General features: G+C 50.7%; 6 protein-coding genes across 7 annotated transcripts; 5 read left to right on the top strand and 1 right to left on the bottom strand.

Annotated features, from left to right (window-relative positions):
• Positions 1-379: 379 nt before the first annotated feature.
• On the top strand, positions 380-2,206 carry PV06_00610 (uncharacterized protein; the record flags this gene model as incomplete). The annotated part of the gene is made up of 1 exon (XM_016401127.1): positions 380-2,206. The coding sequence occupies one exon, from the start codon at positions 380-382 to the stop codon at positions 2,138-2,140; it is 1,761 nt and encodes a 586-aa protein (XP_016268180.1). The 3' UTR covers positions 2,141-2,206.
• A 2,754-nt stretch (positions 2,207-4,960) lies between these two features.
• On the top strand, positions 4,961-7,448 carry PV06_00609 (uncharacterized protein; the record flags this gene model as incomplete). The annotated part of the gene is made up of 8 exons (XM_016401126.1): positions 4,961-5,236; positions 5,300-5,422; positions 5,486-5,594; positions 5,679-6,224; positions 6,299-6,348; positions 6,488-6,625; positions 6,718-7,015; positions 7,173-7,448. The coding sequence occupies 8 exons, from the start codon at positions 4,961-4,963 to the stop codon at positions 7,286-7,288; spliced, it is 1,656 nt and encodes a 551-aa protein (XP_016268179.1). The 3' UTR covers positions 7,289-7,448.
• Positions 7,449-7,753: 305 nt separating this feature from the next.
• On the bottom strand, positions 7,754-9,187 carry PV06_00608 (uncharacterized protein; the record flags this gene model as incomplete). The annotated part of the gene is made up of 3 exons (XM_016401125.1): positions 7,754-7,837; positions 7,896-7,991; positions 8,058-9,187. The coding sequence occupies 3 exons, from the start codon at positions 9,185-9,187 to the stop codon at positions 7,756-7,758; spliced, it is 1,308 nt and encodes a 435-aa protein (XP_016268178.1). The 3' UTR covers positions 7,754-7,755.
• A 992-nt stretch (positions 9,188-10,179) lies between these two features.
• On the top strand, positions 10,180-11,900 carry PV06_00607 (casein kinase II subunit alpha). The gene is made up of 4 exons (XM_016401124.1): positions 10,180-10,498; positions 10,558-10,931; positions 10,982-11,401; positions 11,448-11,900. Exons 1-4 carry the CDS (start codon positions 10,384-10,386, stop codon positions 11,541-11,543), a joined length of 1,005 nt encoding a protein of 334 aa, XP_016268177.1. The 5' UTR covers positions 10,180-10,383; the 3' UTR covers positions 11,544-11,900.
• Positions 11,901-11,929: 29 nt separating this feature from the next.
• On the top strand, positions 11,930-16,077 carry PV06_00606. 2 transcript variants are annotated; one of them, XM_016401122.1, is made up of 3 exons: positions 11,930-12,273; positions 12,330-12,515; positions 12,777-16,077. In XM_016401122.1, the coding sequence occupies exons 1-3, from the start codon at positions 12,243-12,245 to the stop codon at positions 15,848-15,850; spliced, it is 3,291 nt and encodes a 1,096-aa protein (XP_016268175.1). In that variant the 5' UTR covers positions 11,930-12,242; the 3' UTR covers positions 15,851-16,077. The 2 variants fall into 2 exon arrangements, with proteins under 2 accessions (XP_016268175.1, XP_016268176.1); XM_016401123.1 differs by having other exon boundaries at positions 12,330-16,077.
• Positions 16,078-16,662: 585 nt separating this feature from the next.
• PV06_00605 (uncharacterized protein) lies at positions 16,663-17,971 on the top strand (the record flags this gene model as incomplete). The annotated part of the gene is made up of 2 exons (XM_016401121.1): positions 16,663-17,239; positions 17,298-17,971. 2 exons carry the CDS (start codon positions 16,663-16,665, stop codon positions 17,969-17,971), a joined length of 1,251 nt encoding a protein of 416 aa, XP_016268174.1.

The raw sequence follows: 17,971 nt of genomic DNA, 5'->3' as shown, positions 1-17,971 counted from the left end.
TCCGCCAACAAAACTTATGAACTGTTTCGTCAGACACTTGAAGCTTTTCGTGGCTTCAATGATTGCAAGTCGGGGACAATCGATCAAGCCGCTTGCACTCATGTCCTGATATGTCCGTCCAGTATCTCAGCCTGAACTAGAAGAATATGCCAGTCTCGTCACCATCTAGTAGCTCGCCTCGGCGACAGCAGATGCATTCATGTGACACCTGCAGACGTCGAAAAATCCGTTGTGACTCGGTTAGAGGTTCTTCGATGCATCAAGAGCCATGCAGCTCCTGTAAACGAGCCGCGATCGAATGCAGGTAAAGCACAAACGCATGACGCAGTCACCAACTTGACCGTTGGGACCTACTGACTCTGTCTTGGTCAGGTTCACAATGGCATGGAAACGTCCAATCCGGCGCAAGATGATGACCGCTACTGGCCGCAACGACCACAATGGAGCAGAAACAGTCGTCCACGGTCGCACGAGCTCCGATCACCATGCTGGGGATGAAGACCAGTCCGCGAATGCGTCTCAAGAAGGTATTGAAAGCGAAGTCTCGGCTGCTCAAGGACTGGTTCGGAGTAGCCTTTCCCAATTCTTTCAGCACGGTCTGCCCTCTTCAAAATGGGATGTTTTCGATACGTCGGATCGAATGAGATTGGCCTACATTGGGACAAAAGTGTCCAACCTGAGTCATCTGATCAACCTGGACCAATCTTCCAGGCATTTCTTGGTATATCCACATCCTGAGGTCCATCCTTCACCACCGCTCACGAGCCGAATGAACATTCCGTCTGCCGCTCGAGATGGAGCCCAGGACATTTACGCACCACTCAGCAAAGAGCTGAGAGACGAATTGATTGAGTCCTTTTTTGGCAAGATCCATCCTATTTTTCCCGTTGTCAATGAAGAACAGTTTCGCTCCAAGTATGACCACGAACAGGACGACACGCCTCTTCTGCTTCTCTACGCCATCTTGCTCGTCGGCGCTCACGTATCCCAGCATCTCAAAGTGAAAAGATCGAGATCCACGTTTAAATCAATCCTCTTTAAAAGGGGAAAGTGGCTCTTTGATTTGCGCCACGAGAACGATCGGCAGCATCTCGTCGCGGCTGCACTATTGTTCACATGGCATCTCGAGAATGCAGATACAGTCAGCATGAATGGATATTACTGGTCCGGAGTAGCCTGTCGTACTGCTTACGGCATAGGCATGCATCGTAATATCCTTTCAGACCCAGACACACCGGACCGAATGCCATGGAGGGATAGACGCCTCTATCGTCGTACATGGTGGACGCTGTTCCAGGTCGAGGTCATGTCAGCGCTGGAACATGGTCGTCCGTCTATGATCCACCTGGAGGATTTTGACCAGGGACCTCTGGATGCGAGAGACTTTGAAGATTTCCAGGGCGCTCAGAGTACTCTCGCCCCGCACCTCCAATACTGTGCAAGGAACGTTGAGCTGTGTTGTATCGTGCTGGACATGTTGCGATTGACGTCGCCAGGTCACCCCAAAACGGATTCCCGACTAGATCTGGAAGCTTTCCAGACAAGACTTGCAAATTGGGCAATAGGACTCCCTATGACCACCGACTTCTGGTCGTTACAGCTGCAACTTCATTATCACTGTGTTGTTCTACATCTTTTCCGCTTGCATAACAGTGGTCCGGATTTAGCACTGGGTTCCATTAACTGCGCCGAATTGTGCAGTGGTGCTGCACGAGCTATTCTTTCTGTCTTTGAGACGATGATCGCCACCAAAGTTCTCGACCAGTGCTATTCGACAGGCGTAATGGCTCTTACTGCGGCGGCGATCTACCTCTCCAAGGAAACCCAACGATCTATGACCGATGGAGCCATACTAGTGGCACTGAATCATGTCAGAGATCTCGAACGGGTCTTTCCCATTGCGACTGCAGTGTCCGAGTATTGGCCAAACGCTGACGGTGTCCTGAAATTGTTTACCAATCTTGCCGATAAGTTCAAAGTTCTCATATCGGACCAGCAACAGCCTCCAGCACATCAGGAAGGGTTCGACATCAATACTCTGAATGAGATCAACTGGGAAGATATCTTTGCTTATTCCTACCACCAACAATCGACTGGGACAGATGACTGGATGAATGCTTGGCCTGGTCTTGAAGAGTGAAAATTTCAACATTACAGTTGAAATATTATTCCAGAGTCAGTAGCCCAAGCTCCACTCCTCATGGGCAATTACTTCGTCTTCCGGGGGCATGAAGATTTACTCTTGAAGCAGCCTAGTGACGATCCACAAGTCTACCATTTCAGTCTTCAGGTTGAACGAAGTCAATATTCACCAAGATTCTTGACTTTCTGAGAAGTCACGCACAGAACTGGAGAACAATATCTTGAAAATTTCGTCGCATGCATGCAGAAGTCTACTCCTAGATTTACAACTCCCACTCATCACATTCATGCCTTGTGCAGAGAGGACCCTGGACCCGACCGTATCCACAAGAATCCATATACACGCCGAAGTCAAAACTAACATACCAAAGTCTGTCGACTCCAGCACAAGACCAGTGTCTCAGTTCCAGATAGTCACTGAGTTGCGCACTTGCTCAGTTGCCTAGTAAGGCCCTCATCAACCATCTTTTAAAAAGACATAATATACCCACAGTTATCGTTGACCATCGGTTCACGCATTTTATAAGGTATTACAATTTCAGTCCCAACCCTCAGCTCCAACTGTGCCTTTGATAGCCTTTCGCTTTTCGTTCAGGCTGCTGCCATCCTCTAACTTTTAGATCCATCCAGACCTAATCCACCGCTGTTGCCTTTTCACACGAAGATTTATATAAAGCGACTGACCACCCTCCTTCGTTCAAATTTTCTTCGGTCGTCGTCTTCCATCATCTCGCTCCATTTACATCCCATTCTAATCACATCTGATTCAGTAGCATCCCATTGCATTCACATTCTCTTCCATTCGTGTTAGAGTACGAAGTCAGACAGCTTGTTCAAGCGACCGATTCTTCTCTTTCGTTCACATCCCCTTCCACTTTCCTTCCATTCACACCCCTCCCACTTGCCCACACATACGAAGCCAGACAGGCACATCCGAATAAGCTCTCTACCCATCATGCATAAACTTTATTTGCTGATCATGCTTGTTCTCTTCTGCTTCAACCTCAACATTCGTCCCGTTGAAGCAAAGTGCTGCCTCCCCGGCCTGGACTTCATCTGTGGTGATACTTCCGGTGCCACACCGTGCTGCGGATACGCGAGATGCAATGGTTTCTGCTGCGGATGTCCAGGAGGTTAGTCCTGCTCATCTCATTATGTTTGAATGTTCCCCCCCATCCAATGCTGTTCTATTCTCTAACGTATTGAATTCTCATGACAGTCAAGGTCATCACCGAGGAAATTTGGATCAGGAAGCCAACAATGAGTTGGTTGAGTACGGTTAGCGCACCGCCGAACGTTACATGGACGTGCCGGGATAAGCATATCACGACATGGCGTTATCCATTCACAACATTGGTGCCAACGACCAAGCTAACTGGTGGTATGCTAACGGTCACGTCAACGTCAACGTTGATCCCAACCCCGACGCCGACGCCGACACCAACATTAGAGCCGACAACACTGCCAGAGCCAGAGCCGGAGCCAGAGCCGGAGCCAGAGCCAACGCCAGAGGTTCCACACACCTGGGAAGACTGGAAGGAGCCAGAGCCAACGCCAGAGCCAGAGCCAGAGCCAGAGCCAGAGCCAGAGCCAGAACCAGAGCCAACGTTCACCACAGCCCCAAAAGTAATAATCGTCACCGCGGGGGTTGATGTGAAGGTGACCATCATGCCGCGTAGCGGAGATGGTGGTGTCTTGACCACAGAACCCCCGGCCCCGACCACCTTGGCGAGCGTCAGGAAGCCAAGATCGGTGACTGCTCAGAACGCTACGATAGACGAAGAGCTCATGGACATGTTCCACACCCTGAGTGGGGGACTTACCCTCAAGGGAAAGCAGGTCGTCTCGAAGGACCAGTATATGGGGTTCTTTGGTCTCTCGCGCCTTCAAGCCAGGACCCCCAGGGGGCAAGGTATTCTTCAGAAATTCGCGTGGCATGATCGAAATGGCGATGGACATTTGGATGCGGAGGAGATGATGTTGAGGTGTGACGAGGACGGTTGCGATGACCCCTCATCAGACGGAGAGGAGAAGGTCATTGTGGTCAACTACAACTGACACACATGTCAAAGGTCCGGGGGGCGAGGGTGAATTGAAGGTTGAAAAAAATACTCTCATCTCTATATATACGGACTGTGGAAAGTCACGCCTATGTAACAAGTACCGTACAGGTGGTTGGGATGCCGAGAACATGGCCATACAGTTGACATTCCCGAAAGTACAGAAGACAATTGTGCATACGGGGCTTACGAGAAATGTACCTTGGGACCTGGAGTTTTACCGTGGTGATTTTATTTGCCATTTGATATTTGCGACACGATATGGGCAATGATGCTCATAGTTTCATTCTTGCAGAGAACGATGGAGTTTATAGTATGGGGTTTTCTGGGAAAATGAATCTCTTCTCACCACTGACCAAGCAGCCCAAGATCTTCTTCGTCTTTGTTTTTTGTTTCCTAATTCGTTGCCGCCCGACATCCGGCTTTGATGGCGAGAAAGCAATAATTCACCCCGCTTCGCTTTGGCTACGGGATGTCAAGATAACAAGTTAACACCAGCCTCCGCGCTGAGTTCCGAAGCGGATATCAATGAGTGCCGAGATGTTATCAGAGGAGAAGCCGGCGACTGTCTATGAGTAACGACATGCGTACGCCAAATATCCAGCATAGCCGTCTGGCTGATAGCAGTTCCTTCTGCCAAATTGATGCTGCATTCGTGCTTGATACTGGTCGTGTAGACTTTTTGCATCTATTTTTCCTGGACCTGGTGCTTTTTGAGTGACGGTTCGGCTCGTTTCTTCTTCCAAAAACCGCACAACATGGCCACCGTAACTACCTGGCAGACCATCGCTACAGAATCTCAGGAATCTCTACTCAATTCAATCCCTACCAAATGGCGTCTACCTGGCCCAGTCGACGCTTCGATCACAGACGTCCGCTCAATCCCGCGCACCTGCGGCTTACTGACCGAGAAGCAGCTGGAGTTGACGGAGCAAACGGCCAGCGAATTACTTCCCAAGCTGCATGATGGGACGTTATCATCGGCCGAAGTCACCGAGGCATTTTGTGCTCGAGCAGCTATTGCGCATCAATGTGTAAGTGAGGTCTTTGATGCTTTTATTTTTATTACCAGGATTCCCGAAAATAACGGTTTGCAGGTAAACTGTCTCACGGCATTCTTCTCAGAAGAAGCCATGGCTCGGGCTAGAGAGCTAGATGGTATTCTTGCGAAGACGGGAAAGCCAGTAGGTCCTCTACATGGACTACCTGTTGGTATCAAGGTTCGGGAGACCTCCTCCTGCTAGCCTTTCCCTCCGCTGGCCCTGCTGATATTCCATCACCAGGACATTTTCCACATGAAAGGCAAAAGATTGACAATGGGTTACGTTGCATGGCACGACAATGAGTGCACGACGGACGCTTCGGTCGTTCAGATCCTCAGAAATGCAGGTGGTACGTAAGGATGTTATCTTGTGGAGAGTCACCTTCCTCGCCTTCGTCTGGAGAAGCCCATCTCAACCAACCCCTGTCTTATAGCCGTCTTCTTCGTTCGTACCACGATGCCCCAGACCGGCATGTTTCTCGAGACCTGGAGCAACCTCTGGGGCCGGACGAAGAACCCATTCAACACGAACTTCTCGGCCGGTGGGTCGTCCGGTGGTGACGGTGCCCTCGTCGCCATGCGAGGCGCGCCGTTCTGCCCGTCGACAGACATCGGCGGAAGCATTCGTGCCCCGGGGACGTTCAACGGCTTGTACGCCATGCGTCCCACCTCCGAACGTACGGCGAAGCGAGGGATGGGCACGGCCGCCCCCGGACAAATCTCCATCAAGGTCTCTTGCGGTCCGAACTGCCACAGCATGTCGGATTTGAAACTCGTCACCGAGATACTACTGACACATCATGGTCTCCCGTTCGAAACGACCGCCGTCCCCATGCCTTGGAGGAAGCAAATCAGAGCTCAACAAGGTGACAAACTGTGTTTTGGGTTAATGACGACAGACGATTGTGTCACACCTCATCCACCAATTGCTCGTGCATTGCAGGAAACGGCAGCAAAATTAAGAAGAGCCGGGCATGAAGGTATGGTTTTTGGGGTTTCCTGGAATCTTTTTCTTTGGGATTGGGTGTGAGCACATGCTGACTCTGTATTTTAGTGATCGAATTCAAACCTCCTTTTGACTGCTGGGAAATCGCACATGCAACTGTACGTTCGTCTTGCATGTACTGATCAACTACCCGCTCATACAATATATTGAAAGTCTCATCACCCCCAACTCCATCCATCCTCATTCCAATTCCCCTCCCCTCCAATCTGACTGACACTGTGGGTAAATGTCATATAGTGGCAACTCTGGTTCCAGACCGGCGCGAAGGAAACCATCGACCTGGTCGAATCCTCTGGTGAACCAATCTACTCGACGTTCCAATGGTACTTGGACTTTTTCAAGATCAAACCTTTGACCGTCCCCGAATTGTTCAAGGTAAGCCATGCGCCAGGCACTACATGTAGCACAGACTTGGTGGTTTTGTTGCTGTTGACTTGAAACTGTCTCTAATTTACGTGGATTCGAAGCTCAACACCAAACTCGCCGAATGTCGATACTCCTTCACGCGGGCATGGCACGAGACGAGCGAGCGCACCGGCACCTCGCGTCCCATCGACGCCCTCATCGCCCCCTGCGCCCCTTCGGCGAGTTTCCCCCACGGCCACCCGGTGTGGTGGGGGTACTTTAGCCTCTGGAACCTGTTGGACTATCCCAGCGTCGTGATGCCGATGAAGAAGATGAGAGTCGATCCGATCAAGGACGCAAAAGGGGATATAAATCACACCCCAAAGGACAATGTCTTTGACAAGATGAATTGGGAAATGTGTCAGTATTCTTCTCCAGCCCCTGGCCCTTTCTGTGAAAGACTTTGTGTCACCCCCCACCCCTTTTCTCACTCAAATTGTACTTATTTTGATGAGTTGCCTGTACTGTTACAACTGTGTGATATATATCCGAGTACTGACTCCGCAAATTAACAAAGACGATCCGGAACTTTGGAAAAATCAACCCTTGACTATTCAAATCGTGAAACCTCAATTCATGGATGAAGAACTCATATCTGTCTCTGAGACTATTGATGAGTTATGTAATGCGTGAAGAAAAAAGGACTCGTGGGTGAGGAAATAAAAAAGAGGTCTATCATATAGCACGTATAGAGAGAGAGAGAAAGAGAGAGAGAGAAAGAGAGAGAGAGAGAGAGAGCATGGATAAGTCTCGTTGGCATCACTAGGGGGAGGAACTCGACGAGACTTTTGCGAGATAGATATTGATATCAGGTTTTCAGTAATGTCCACGGACACGCTATTTCCGCCTCCTTTTTGTACCTTTTTCAATCTCGTGTAGGGTGGTCCAACAAGTCAGTCCATCCACATCCCGTACTCATATCTCGGGCACAAAAAGACCTTTCAATTTCTCGTGATGGGAAGCGCTTGAAAGTGGAAGTCTCATCTTAGTAACAAATGGTCGCTATCACTGATCAGTTGAAATAGTCGCCATTTTGGGAACCATAATGCCTTTCCCTTATCGTGAAGGCCTCATTCCATTTAGCGAACACAAAGCCCCCCCTATTTCGTCTCGTATTTCTTTCTGATAATCTCGTCGTATTGTAAATACGCACCAAGCATAACTTCTGCACTCGCCGCACAGCTGTGATGTATTCTGTCAGTCAAAAAACTCGACTCTGGATTGGAAAAGTGTTACATACTCTTCTGGCCGACTGTATTCAGCTGGATTATGGCTTACACCGTTCCTGCACCGGGCAAAGATCATGGCAGTAGGAACCTTCTTCGCCGTATACACACTTGCAAACGATTTCGTCAGCATTGAAAAGGGGTTCGTTCACAGATAGGAAACGTCGTGCTCTAACCTGTCATGTCCTGCTCCGCTGACAATCTCGTGCGAGCAATCATATTGCCCCATCGAGGCGCGGATACAGTTCTTCATCTCCTCGTTGAAATAGGTGGCAGGAGATTGCCAAAATCTGTCCATCTCCAGGGCTACTCCGTGCTCCTTGGAGATCTTCTCGAACTTCTCCCGGCACAGTCGTTCTAGCTCTTCGACACCTTCATCTTCCGGAGACCTCAGGTCCAGATTCATGCTCACGTCACCCGCGATGGTGTTGGTGCTCTGGGGAAGGGAGTTGATGACGGCAATGGTCCCTCGGGCTCCGCGCGCGGCGAGTTCAGGCTGGGTCGCGACCTCATTGACGGCCACGATCATCTTGGCGGCCGCCAGGAGAGTGTCGTTCCGTCGGTCCATGGGAGTGCTGCCGGTATGTGCCGACCGCCCTTTCAGGTTGAGGTGGTACCACCTCATCGACTGCACCGATTTGACCAGGCCGACTGGCTTCTCAGCTTCGTCCAGAATAGGTCCTTGTTCGATGTGGACCTCGAAGTGTGCCAGGAGAGGATTCGCTTCATACGAGCACGGGACGTCACCTACGTACCCGATACGTTCAATCTCCTGCTTGAGGGTGATCCCATCTGGGTCGGACACCCCGTGGGCATACTCCGTACTGTACACTCCTCCCCAGACGCCAGAGCCCAGCATGGCAGGGGCCCAGCGCGCCCCTTCCTCGTCGGTCCAGTTGATCACTGCCAATGGAGCGTAGGTTGTGATGTTGTGTTCATGAATCACCTTGAGAACCTCGATGGCACAGCAAACCCCCAAAATCCCGTCATACTTTCCACCTGTGGGCTGCGTATCGAGATGTGATCCCAGCCCGATTGGGGGAATGCCATTGTTCTGACCTGGTCGAGTGGCGAAGATGTTGCCCATCGCGTCGATCTTGTGACTACACCCATACTTTGCCGTCTCGGCAATGAACCAGTCACGTACTTCCTTGTCGTCGTCGTTGCCTGAGAGCCGGTTCATCCCTCCGTCCTCTGTACTTCCCCATTGACAAGAGAATTGTAGGGTTTCATTCATACGCTCCGCATTGGTGCGGAGGTTCGCGTATGTCGAGCTCAAGGACTTGGTGATCATGGTCGCGGACATTTGTTTTCTCAAGTACGCAGCATGCAGTGTGGCTTAGAGTATTTTTAATCATTCACCGAAGAAGACAAGACAGTATAGCTACCAACGATCGATCGATGCTTCTTCAAATCCATCTTTTAAAGGAGATGAGGTCGGTTAGATGCCGATTGAACTGAAGCTAGCGCGGTCCTCCGACAGCGGCAATGCGGCATTGCGGACAGCGGGGGCGGCAACTGTTATCAGCCTGATGCCCCTCTCAAAGTACTGCCGAGGACAATGAGCGTAAGATCGGCTCACCTTAAAGGGGGAATTACAGACTCTGGATGAAGTCACAAGGAGAGTAGAAGCAGGTGTGGCTGTTTGAGGCGGATCTGATATCCCACTCCACCCTTGCGGTGCTTCTTTTGCTCCATACCGTACTCCACATTCTCGTGACGTGGACAATATCATTTCTAAATATGCCCCAATTGTATCGTGAAGAAGTGAGGATGTGCCTCGTTCTCTTAACATTCGTTAGTTGTGCAGGCGAATTCCTATGTCCAAACAACCGGTGACTTCAACATCAGAGAGCGACAACGACCTATACCGGAGTAGCGCTAGCATGCACCAAATTCAGGTCACACAGAGTCAAAGCAAGTATTCCACTGGGCCACTTGCTTGAGAATTCACCCGCTCTAATAGTATAACAACTGTGCGATCGTCAACGTGCAACATGTTCGCGATGTCTTGGAATAGGGGTGACGGCCTATAAAGCGCTTGGGACCTTATATATAATTCCGACACCGGATCACCAAATATACCACGGCAGATGGGATAATAGGAGGTGCATATTTGGATGTAGTTGCCGGCAAGGAGATTCTATTCTCGTCAAAAAAAACAATTCCAGATCCGTGGCACGTCTTAAAAGCGGCAGACCATTCCTTGTGCCGCCAAGACTACGGGGAATTTATCCGTTGGCAACGGAGCGCAGAGCACGATTGCGCAGGCCGCAGACCGGAAACGCTGCCCAACGACCCGTATCACGACACTTTTTGAGTCCATTCACTACATCTATTCCTCGTTGCATATACCTACTCGCAAGTCCGCCGTCCTAGCGGGAGACAGTACACCCGAGACTCTCGCGCTCCTGGCACACTTCGAAGCTCAGCCCACACCTCTGCCTTCTCAGCCTTACCTCGCATGAGAACAACCCCACGATCCCTCCCACCCTTGCAGCCATGGCGCGCGTCTACGCCGATGTCAATGCCAACATGCCACGGTCCTACTGGGACTACGACTCGGTATCCATCTCGTGGGGCATTCTGGAAAACTATGAGATCGTCAGAAAGATCGGTAGGATGACGAGGCGGACCACCATTGTACGAGTATGAGGCTAACAAATCTGCGCGCAGGACGAGGAAAGTACTCTGAAGTTTTCGAAGGCATTAATGTTGCCAACTATCAGAAATGCGTCATCAAAGTGCTCAAGCCTGTTAAGAAGAAGAAAATTAAGCGTGAAATCAAGATTCTGCAGAACCTCTCCGGCGGGCCAAACATCGTAGCCCTCCTAGACGTAGTACGCGACAGCCAAAGCAAGACACCGAGCCTAATATTCGAAAATGTGGACAACACTGACTTCAGGACACTCTATCCGCGGTTCGTCGATTACGATGTGCGGTACTATATCTTTGAGTTGCTCAAAGCATTGGACTTCTGCCACAGTAAAGGGATCATGCACCGAGACGTCAAACCGCACAACGTTATGATCGACCATGCGAAAAGAAAGGTGCGTAGATCGACTCCATGAGCGCAATGGGATACTGATGCCGTCTATAGTTGAGACTGATCGACTGGGGCTTGGCGGAATTCTATCACCAAGGAACAGAATACAATGTCCGAGTGGCATCGCGATACTTCAAGGGTCCTGAGTTGCTGGTCGACTTTCAGGAATATGATTACTCGCTCGACATGTGGTCACTGGGTGCCATGTTTGCCTCGATGATTTTCCGCAAGGAGCCCTTTTTCCATGGCAACAGCAATTCAGATCAGCTCGTGAAGATCGCAAAGGTACTTGGTACCGACGAGCTCTTTGAATATCTCGACAAGTATGACATCGAACTCGACGCTCAGTACGACGACATCCTCAGCAGATTCCCCAAGAAACCATGGCAGAGCTTCGTGAATGCCGACAACCAGCGGTTTGTGAGCCCGGAAGCCATCGACTTCCTCGACAAGCTGTTGAGATATGATCATCAGGTTTGTTTTTCCAGCCGCCTTCCGCAACTATCCTGACCATTTCTAGGAACGTCTCACAGCCCAAGAAGCCATGGCACATCCCTACTTCGCGCCAGTAAGGAATGCAGCCGCACAGCAAAACTCGCAAAACCACGTTTCTTGAAAGACAGGATGATGGACAGACGGAAACTAATCTTCAAACACGATCGCACAGGCAGTCGCAACGATCCACACGGCCAACGTCCTGGGAGCATACGAAAGAGTTGTAATGAGTGACGAGATATCAGGTGGCAGTAATCCACAATTTTCACCACAGGACGGCCAGGGATGAACGACAGGAGCACGATGACGAATTGAGGGATCTAGTATGCAAGGCTGTGGGATGGGCCCTCAGCCTATACCCAGGATGGACGTGCAGATTAGGATAGAGTGTTGTTGCTGGAAGAAACTCGACTCAATTGTCACACTACTGTTATCCCTAATCATCATAGAAGCGCAACATATACCATTCGATTACCGACCTATCTCCTGCGTCCCAAGTGTGATTGTGGAATACTCGTACTGTATCTGCTTCTCTTGTCGTGTGATGTCAGTCTTGGCATTGGCCTCTTCCCGATATAGTGAGCTGCGGTTTCACGAGGGCTCTGCGACTCATAATTTCCTCCAGCCTGACAATCGCATTAAATACACTGACTCTCCCCAAGAGACACTGCAGTGACTCATTGGAATTTTGACGTGTGTCATATGTATTAATACCTCTCGTACTGCGCCGAACGAAGCCATAGGGCTTTCAAGCAAAATACTCTGCAGGTCTCTTCGCCTACGCCCACCTCCTGCTTGGAGACGGCTATATCGTTTCAACATGGCTCTCAATGCTGCGTCTCACAACGTCAGTAAGTACAGACGTGGTTTCACTCCTTCACGACTCGTGACTGACCTTTCCCTCAAGCTGGCGATCCAACGGGCTCCCCTTCGGGCCCTCCTCCACCCGTCTCTTCAGAAGTCGCTGCCACTGCCCAAGATGCGGCGAAGAAGGATGCGTTGGGCAACAATGTGCCCGGCAAAGATCAACAAAACAATGAGAATGGACAGACCGTGATGGGTGCTGCAGGAAAGCCAAAGACCGCTAAAGAAAGTATGAACGACGATAACGCTGATGGACCACATTGACACTACCTGCCCGCCATTTTCGCGCGGACTGCATTACTCGCTTTGACTCCTTTGAGGACAAGTACCGGAGCGCCAAAGACTCATGGTGTATGACTGGGAAAGTGTCTATAGAGTTAAACGCAGCATGTAGTCAAAGCATCTACCCGCAATAGACACAGTCCCTCCCTCTATACGCTGCCCCTGCAAGTTCTAGGAATTACACATCTGACATATATACGTGACGCAGTTGAGAAAGAGCGCAAGAAGGCCGAAAAGCTCGCCAAGTTTCTAGAAAAGCAATCCAAACAGCAACCGCCTGCCGCGGACGCAGCCTCGAAAGCCCCGAAGAAAGAGAAGGTCAAGAAGGCCGCCGCTGTCGACGCCTATGAGCCTCAAAAGATTGAATCCGGTCGTTACGAGTGGTGGGAAAGCCGGGGTTACTTCAAACCTGAATTCACGAAAGATGGCAAGATCAAACCAGAAGGAAAATTCGTCATTCCGATCCCTCCTCCCAATGTGACGGGTTCGTTACACATGGGCCATGCTCTCACCAACTCTTTACAAGATACCATGATCCGACATGCACGGATGAAGGGGAAGACTACCGCATGGATCCCTGGTTGCGACCATGCTGGGATCGCCACGCAAAGTGTTGTGGAGAGAATGGTGTACAAGATGGAAGGCAAGACCCGGCATGACATAGGCCGTGATGCTCTGCTTGAGAAGATCTGGACCTGGAAAGAGAAGTATCACCAGAACATCACCAACCAACTGAAGCGTCTTGGTGGTTCGATGGATTGGAGTCGAGAGGCTTTCACCATGGACGAAAACCTTTCGCTTGCGGTGCGCAAAACGTTCATCGACCTCTTTGAGGAAGGTATCATCTACCGGGCTAACCGTTTGGTCAACTGGTGTTCTGCATTGAGCACCTCACTTTCTAATCTCGAAGTCGACAACAAAGAACTGAAAGGCCGGACGAAACTGAAGGTGCCTGGCTATGACAAGATGATCGAGTTCGGTGTCCTAACCTACTTCAAATACCCAATAAGCAAAGAAGGCGACGATTCGCACAAGACGTCGACTTCCCCTGACAGATTCAAGGGCCACGAGTTCATTGAGATTGCAACCACTCGTCCGGAGACTATGCTGGGTGATACTGGTATCGCTGTACATCCTAACGATAAGAGATACCAGCATTTGGTGGGCAAGACTGCGATACACCCCTTTCTTCCTGATCGAAAAATTGTTATCTTTGCAGATGAGGAAGTAGAGATGGATTTCGGTACCGGTGCTGTGAAGATTACACCCGCACACGACCCCAGCGATTTTGCCAAAGGCAAGAAGCACAATCTCGAATTCATCAACATTCTTAATGACGATGGTACGATGAACGACAACGCCGGCCCTTATGCTGGACAAAAGAGATTTGATGTGCGTTACGGCGTTATCAATGCTCTAAAGGAGCTTGACCTCTATACCAAACAAGAGGACAATGCAATGACGATTCCCATGTGCCAGAGGAGCAAGGATGTAATTGAGCCTGTGTTGAAACCACAATGGTGGATGAAGATGGCGGATCTCGCCCAAGCTGCAGATGAGGCTGTTCTTGATAGGAAGATTCTCATCAAACCCGAATCAGAGTCTCGACGTTTCCACCACTGGATGCAAAATATCCAAGATTGGTGCATCTCTCGTCAACTATGGTGGGGTCACCGTGCACCGGCGTACTTCATCCAGTTCGAGGGTGAAGCCAATGATGAAGGAGACGACAATCTTTGGGTTTGTGCTTACGATGAGCAGGAAGCACGTGCCAAGGCAGAAAAGAAATTCCCAGGCAAAAAGTTCACCCTGCGATGGGACGAAGATGTGCTGGATACCTGGTTCTCGTCTGGTCTCTGGCCATTCTCGACTTTAGGTTGGCCAAAGGACACCTTGGATATGAGAGAGCTATACCCTACGTCAATGCTTGAAACCGGCTGGGACATTCTCTTTTTCTGGGTGGCTCGTATGGTCATGCTGGGATTGAAGATGACTGGCAAAGTTCCATTCACCGAGGTCTACTGCCATTCACTCATTCGAGACGCTGAAGGACGAAAGATGTCGAAGTCGTTGGGCAACGTTATTGACCCATTGGACATTATCAGAGGTATCACATTGGAAGACCTTCACAAGACTCTTTATGCGGGTAATCTGGACCCAGCCGAGATTGAACGGGCAAAATCATACCAGAAGTCGGCCTTCCCTAAGGGTATCGAGGAGTGTGGTTCTGACGCCCTGCGATTCACCTTGGTTAACTACACCACCGGTGGAGGTGACATTGCTTTTGACATCAGGGAAATCGAAGCCAAGCGACGATTCTGCAATAAGATCTATCAAGCCACCAACTTTGCCCTTGGTAGACTGGGTGAGGGCTTCGTACCCGATGCCAAGTCGACAGACAATGAGCCCAAAACGCTCTCCGAGAAATGGATTCTCCACAGGCTCAATGCGGCTGCCAAGGAGGTCAATGAGGCCATCGAAGGGCGGGAATTCTCTGTGGCAGCCGGCACACTTTATCAGTATTGGTTCTCTCAGCTCTGCGATACGTTCATTGAGAACTCCAAGTTCATCCTGACACCTGAAGCACCGGACGACGTGCGGAAGTCGGCACAGCAAACCCTCTATACCGCACTTGAAGGAGGCCTGTTGTTGATGCACCCACTGATGCCTTTCTTGACAGAGCATTTGTGGCAGAAATTGCCCCGTCGCAAGGATGATAAGACGGAGAGTATCATGGTTGCTAGATATCCAGAGTACACAGAGAAGCTCGACAACCCCAAGCAAGCCGAGGAGTACGAGTTCATTATGGCAATTGCGACTGGCTTTCGAAGCCTGCTGTCACAGTATGGATTCAAGGAGCCTGGAGACCTGCTCATTCAGACATATTCAGAAACGGCCTTCAAGACTGTTTCCGACGAGCAAACCTCCATCAAGTCCCTCGGTGGAAAGTACGCCGGCGAAATTGAAGTTCTTCCTCCTAGTGCCGCTTCCCTCCCTCCTGCTGGATGTGCACTTCAGAGCATCAATGCCGACGCAGCGGTGTATCTCAAGGTAGCCGGCAAGGTGGATCTCTCGGAGGAGCTCAAGAAGCGTGCTAAGGGTGTTGAGGACGCCAAAGCCCGAATGGAGAAGAGCAAGAAAATCATGAATGCGGCTGGATGGGAGAAAGCCAGCCCAGAGACGAGAAGAAAGGAACAAGAGAAGCTAGAGGATGCAGAGAGCGAGGTGACGAGGTTACAAGAAGCCATCAAAGATCTAGAGAGGTTGCAACTAGAGGGCTAGAGGGCCGGATATATTGTGAATCGAGGAGCTATTTCGTGGGCGTGCCTTTCATCTGGACTTGGTCGGCTCTATCTGTAGAAAATTATGAGTGTGGTTGGCTTTTTATGCATCTATGAGATACTAGAGGACGGTCCATGGGTAGAATGAGGCCGCAGCGTGCCTAGAAGCCCAAGCTAAGCAGACCCTAGGCGTGCTCTTAGGCACCGAACCTCGCATATAGGGGCTATACCATGTACTAAGTTTAGTTCCCTTCCAGGGAGTTACTTGGTGCCTGTCGGCGTCTAGTGTCCCGGCCATTCCCGACGGCAATAAAAAAAAATTAGGAGCGGACAACAACAATTCAGCGAACTGCGCAGTCTCATTGACTTTGATGCTCCCAAATGTAGTGTATGGAGCACCTCACATAGACTTCTACATACCTAGAAATTTCGAAGAGCCAGTTTCTAGCATTAGTTTTCTACTTCGGCCACCTGCGTATATTATGGGTTGAGATACGGAGTACACATCTTTTAGCACCCGACGAATTCGCTCGCGTGTGCGGTGGCCGTTCCATTTCTTTTCCTCCCCCCCTGCGCCTCGACAATCAGCCGCAGCTGCAAATGCCGCTGACGCAGGTCCTCCGCGTTGAAACGCGACATGTGTCCCCTTGCCTAATAAGACAGTATTCCAAACACAGTCAGAAAACATTTACAAGACCTTCGAGCAGCTCGTTGTTGCGTAAATCTTCATCTACCACGGTCTCTCTGTCGGTGCGAAGTGTACTACCGCCTGCGCTGTGCCCTCTAGCCACCCGTCCTCCTCGCTCCTTTCCGATGTCCTTTACACAAACCCTCACCCAGGCCAGGAGCCACGCCGGCCACTCACACGGCCATGGCCACTCCCACGATACGGCGTACCTGACCTCGAACAACAAAAACGACGCTGGCGTCAAAATCACAAGGATAGGTCTGTTTGTGAACCTGGCCATGGCCATTGGGAAGGGAATAGGGGGCTACGTCTTCCACTCCCAGGCGTTGATCGCGGATGGGTTCCATGCCCTGACCGACCTGGTGTCCGACTTTATGACTCTGGCTACTATATCTTGGTCACTCCGACCGGCGACCTCTCGCTTCCCCAGTGGCTACGGCAAGATTGAGAGTCTGGGTGCTCTGGGTGTTAGTGGGCTGTTGTTGTTCGGTGGCATGGGGATCGGGCTCAACGCCGTGGACGCCTTGTATTCCCAATTTTTCCTTGATGCTGCTGCACATGCCCACGAGCACGCGGAACACTCTCATGGTCTGTTCTCGTTGCTCGGGCACAATCATAGCCACGGGGCCGTGGTTCCAGACCTGAATGCTGCATGGCTGGCTGGAGGTTCGATCTTGGTGAAAGAATGGTTATACCGAGCTAGTAAGTCCAGCTCTCATACCCCTGTGCTTGTACGACTGCATATACTAACCTGGGACAGCTATCAAAGTAGCCCGAGAACGCAAGTCGGCTGTACTCGCTTCGAATGCGGTTCATCATCGTGTCGACTCTCTTACGAGCATCGTCGCCCTGGCTACGATCGGCGGGGCACATGTCTTCACGGACGCATCTTGGTTGGACCCTGTTGGAGGACTACTGATCTCGGCCATGGTCATTCGAGCTGGCTGGGGTAATACTAGATCTGCCTTGCTCGAGCTGGCCGATGTGACCGTGGACGACGAGGTCAAGACATCCGTCCGCCGCGCAGCCACGAAAGCCCTCAAGGGCGATGCCGCAAAGGGCATCACGGCGGTCCCCTTTGGAGACCAAGTTGAGATCAGAGATGTTCAGGGCACGAAATCCGGTCAAAACTATCTCCTCGATATCGAGCTTGCTGTACCCCAAGGTTTCACTCTTCACCAGATGGAAGACATAGAGAATGCAGTGCGCGAAAGGACAGGCGCAAAAGTTCGAGGTGTCCGCCGGGTCCGGGTCAAGTTCGTACCCACAGAACACACACAGTCTACTCTCGCAGATGACTTCATTCCTGCCGATGTCAGTCCACGGAGCAGTCCGGAGCCTGAAGACGAGCACGATCATGACCACAACAATCATGACCATCATCATACGAATGGACACATCCGCAATGCAAGTAAAACAAAGAAGGAGACCTGA

This window comes from Exophiala oligosperma (assembly GCF_000835515.1).
Source record: "Exophiala oligosperma strain CBS 72588 unplaced genomic scaffold supercont1.1, whole genome shotgun sequence".
NCBI classification, from domain to species: domain Eukaryota; kingdom Fungi; phylum Ascomycota; class Eurotiomycetes; order Chaetothyriales; family Herpotrichiellaceae; genus Exophiala; species Exophiala oligosperma.
The sequence above is the reverse complement of the archived record's forward strand: the minus strand, read 5'-3'. Positions and strand labels throughout refer to the sequence as shown.

Excerpts from the sequence above, each read along its gene's own strand:
- PV06_00607 (XM_016401124.1), top strand. The coding sequence starts at position 10,384 with ATGGCGCGCGTCTACGCCGATGTCAATGCCAACATGCCACGGTCCTAC. Across the intron at positions 10,499-10,557 it reads TGAGATCGTCAGAAAGATCG|GACGAGGAAAGTACTCTGAA; the intron begins GTAGGATGACGA and ends ATCTGCGCGCAG. Across the intron at positions 10,932-10,981 it reads TCGACCATGCGAAAAGAAAG|TTGAGACTGATCGACTGGGG; the intron begins GTGCGTAGATCG and ends TGCCGTCTATAG.
- PV06_00606 (XM_016401122.1), top strand. The coding sequence starts at position 12,243 with ATGGCTCTCAATGCTGCGTCTCACAACGTCA. Across the intron at positions 12,274-12,329 it reads TGCTGCGTCTCACAACGTCA|CTGGCGATCCAACGGGCTCC; the intron begins GTAAGTACAGAC and ends CTTTCCCTCAAG. Across the intron at positions 12,516-12,776 it reads GCCAAAGACCGCTAAAGAAA|TTGAGAAAGAGCGCAAGAAG; the intron begins GTATGAACGACG and ends TACGTGACGCAG.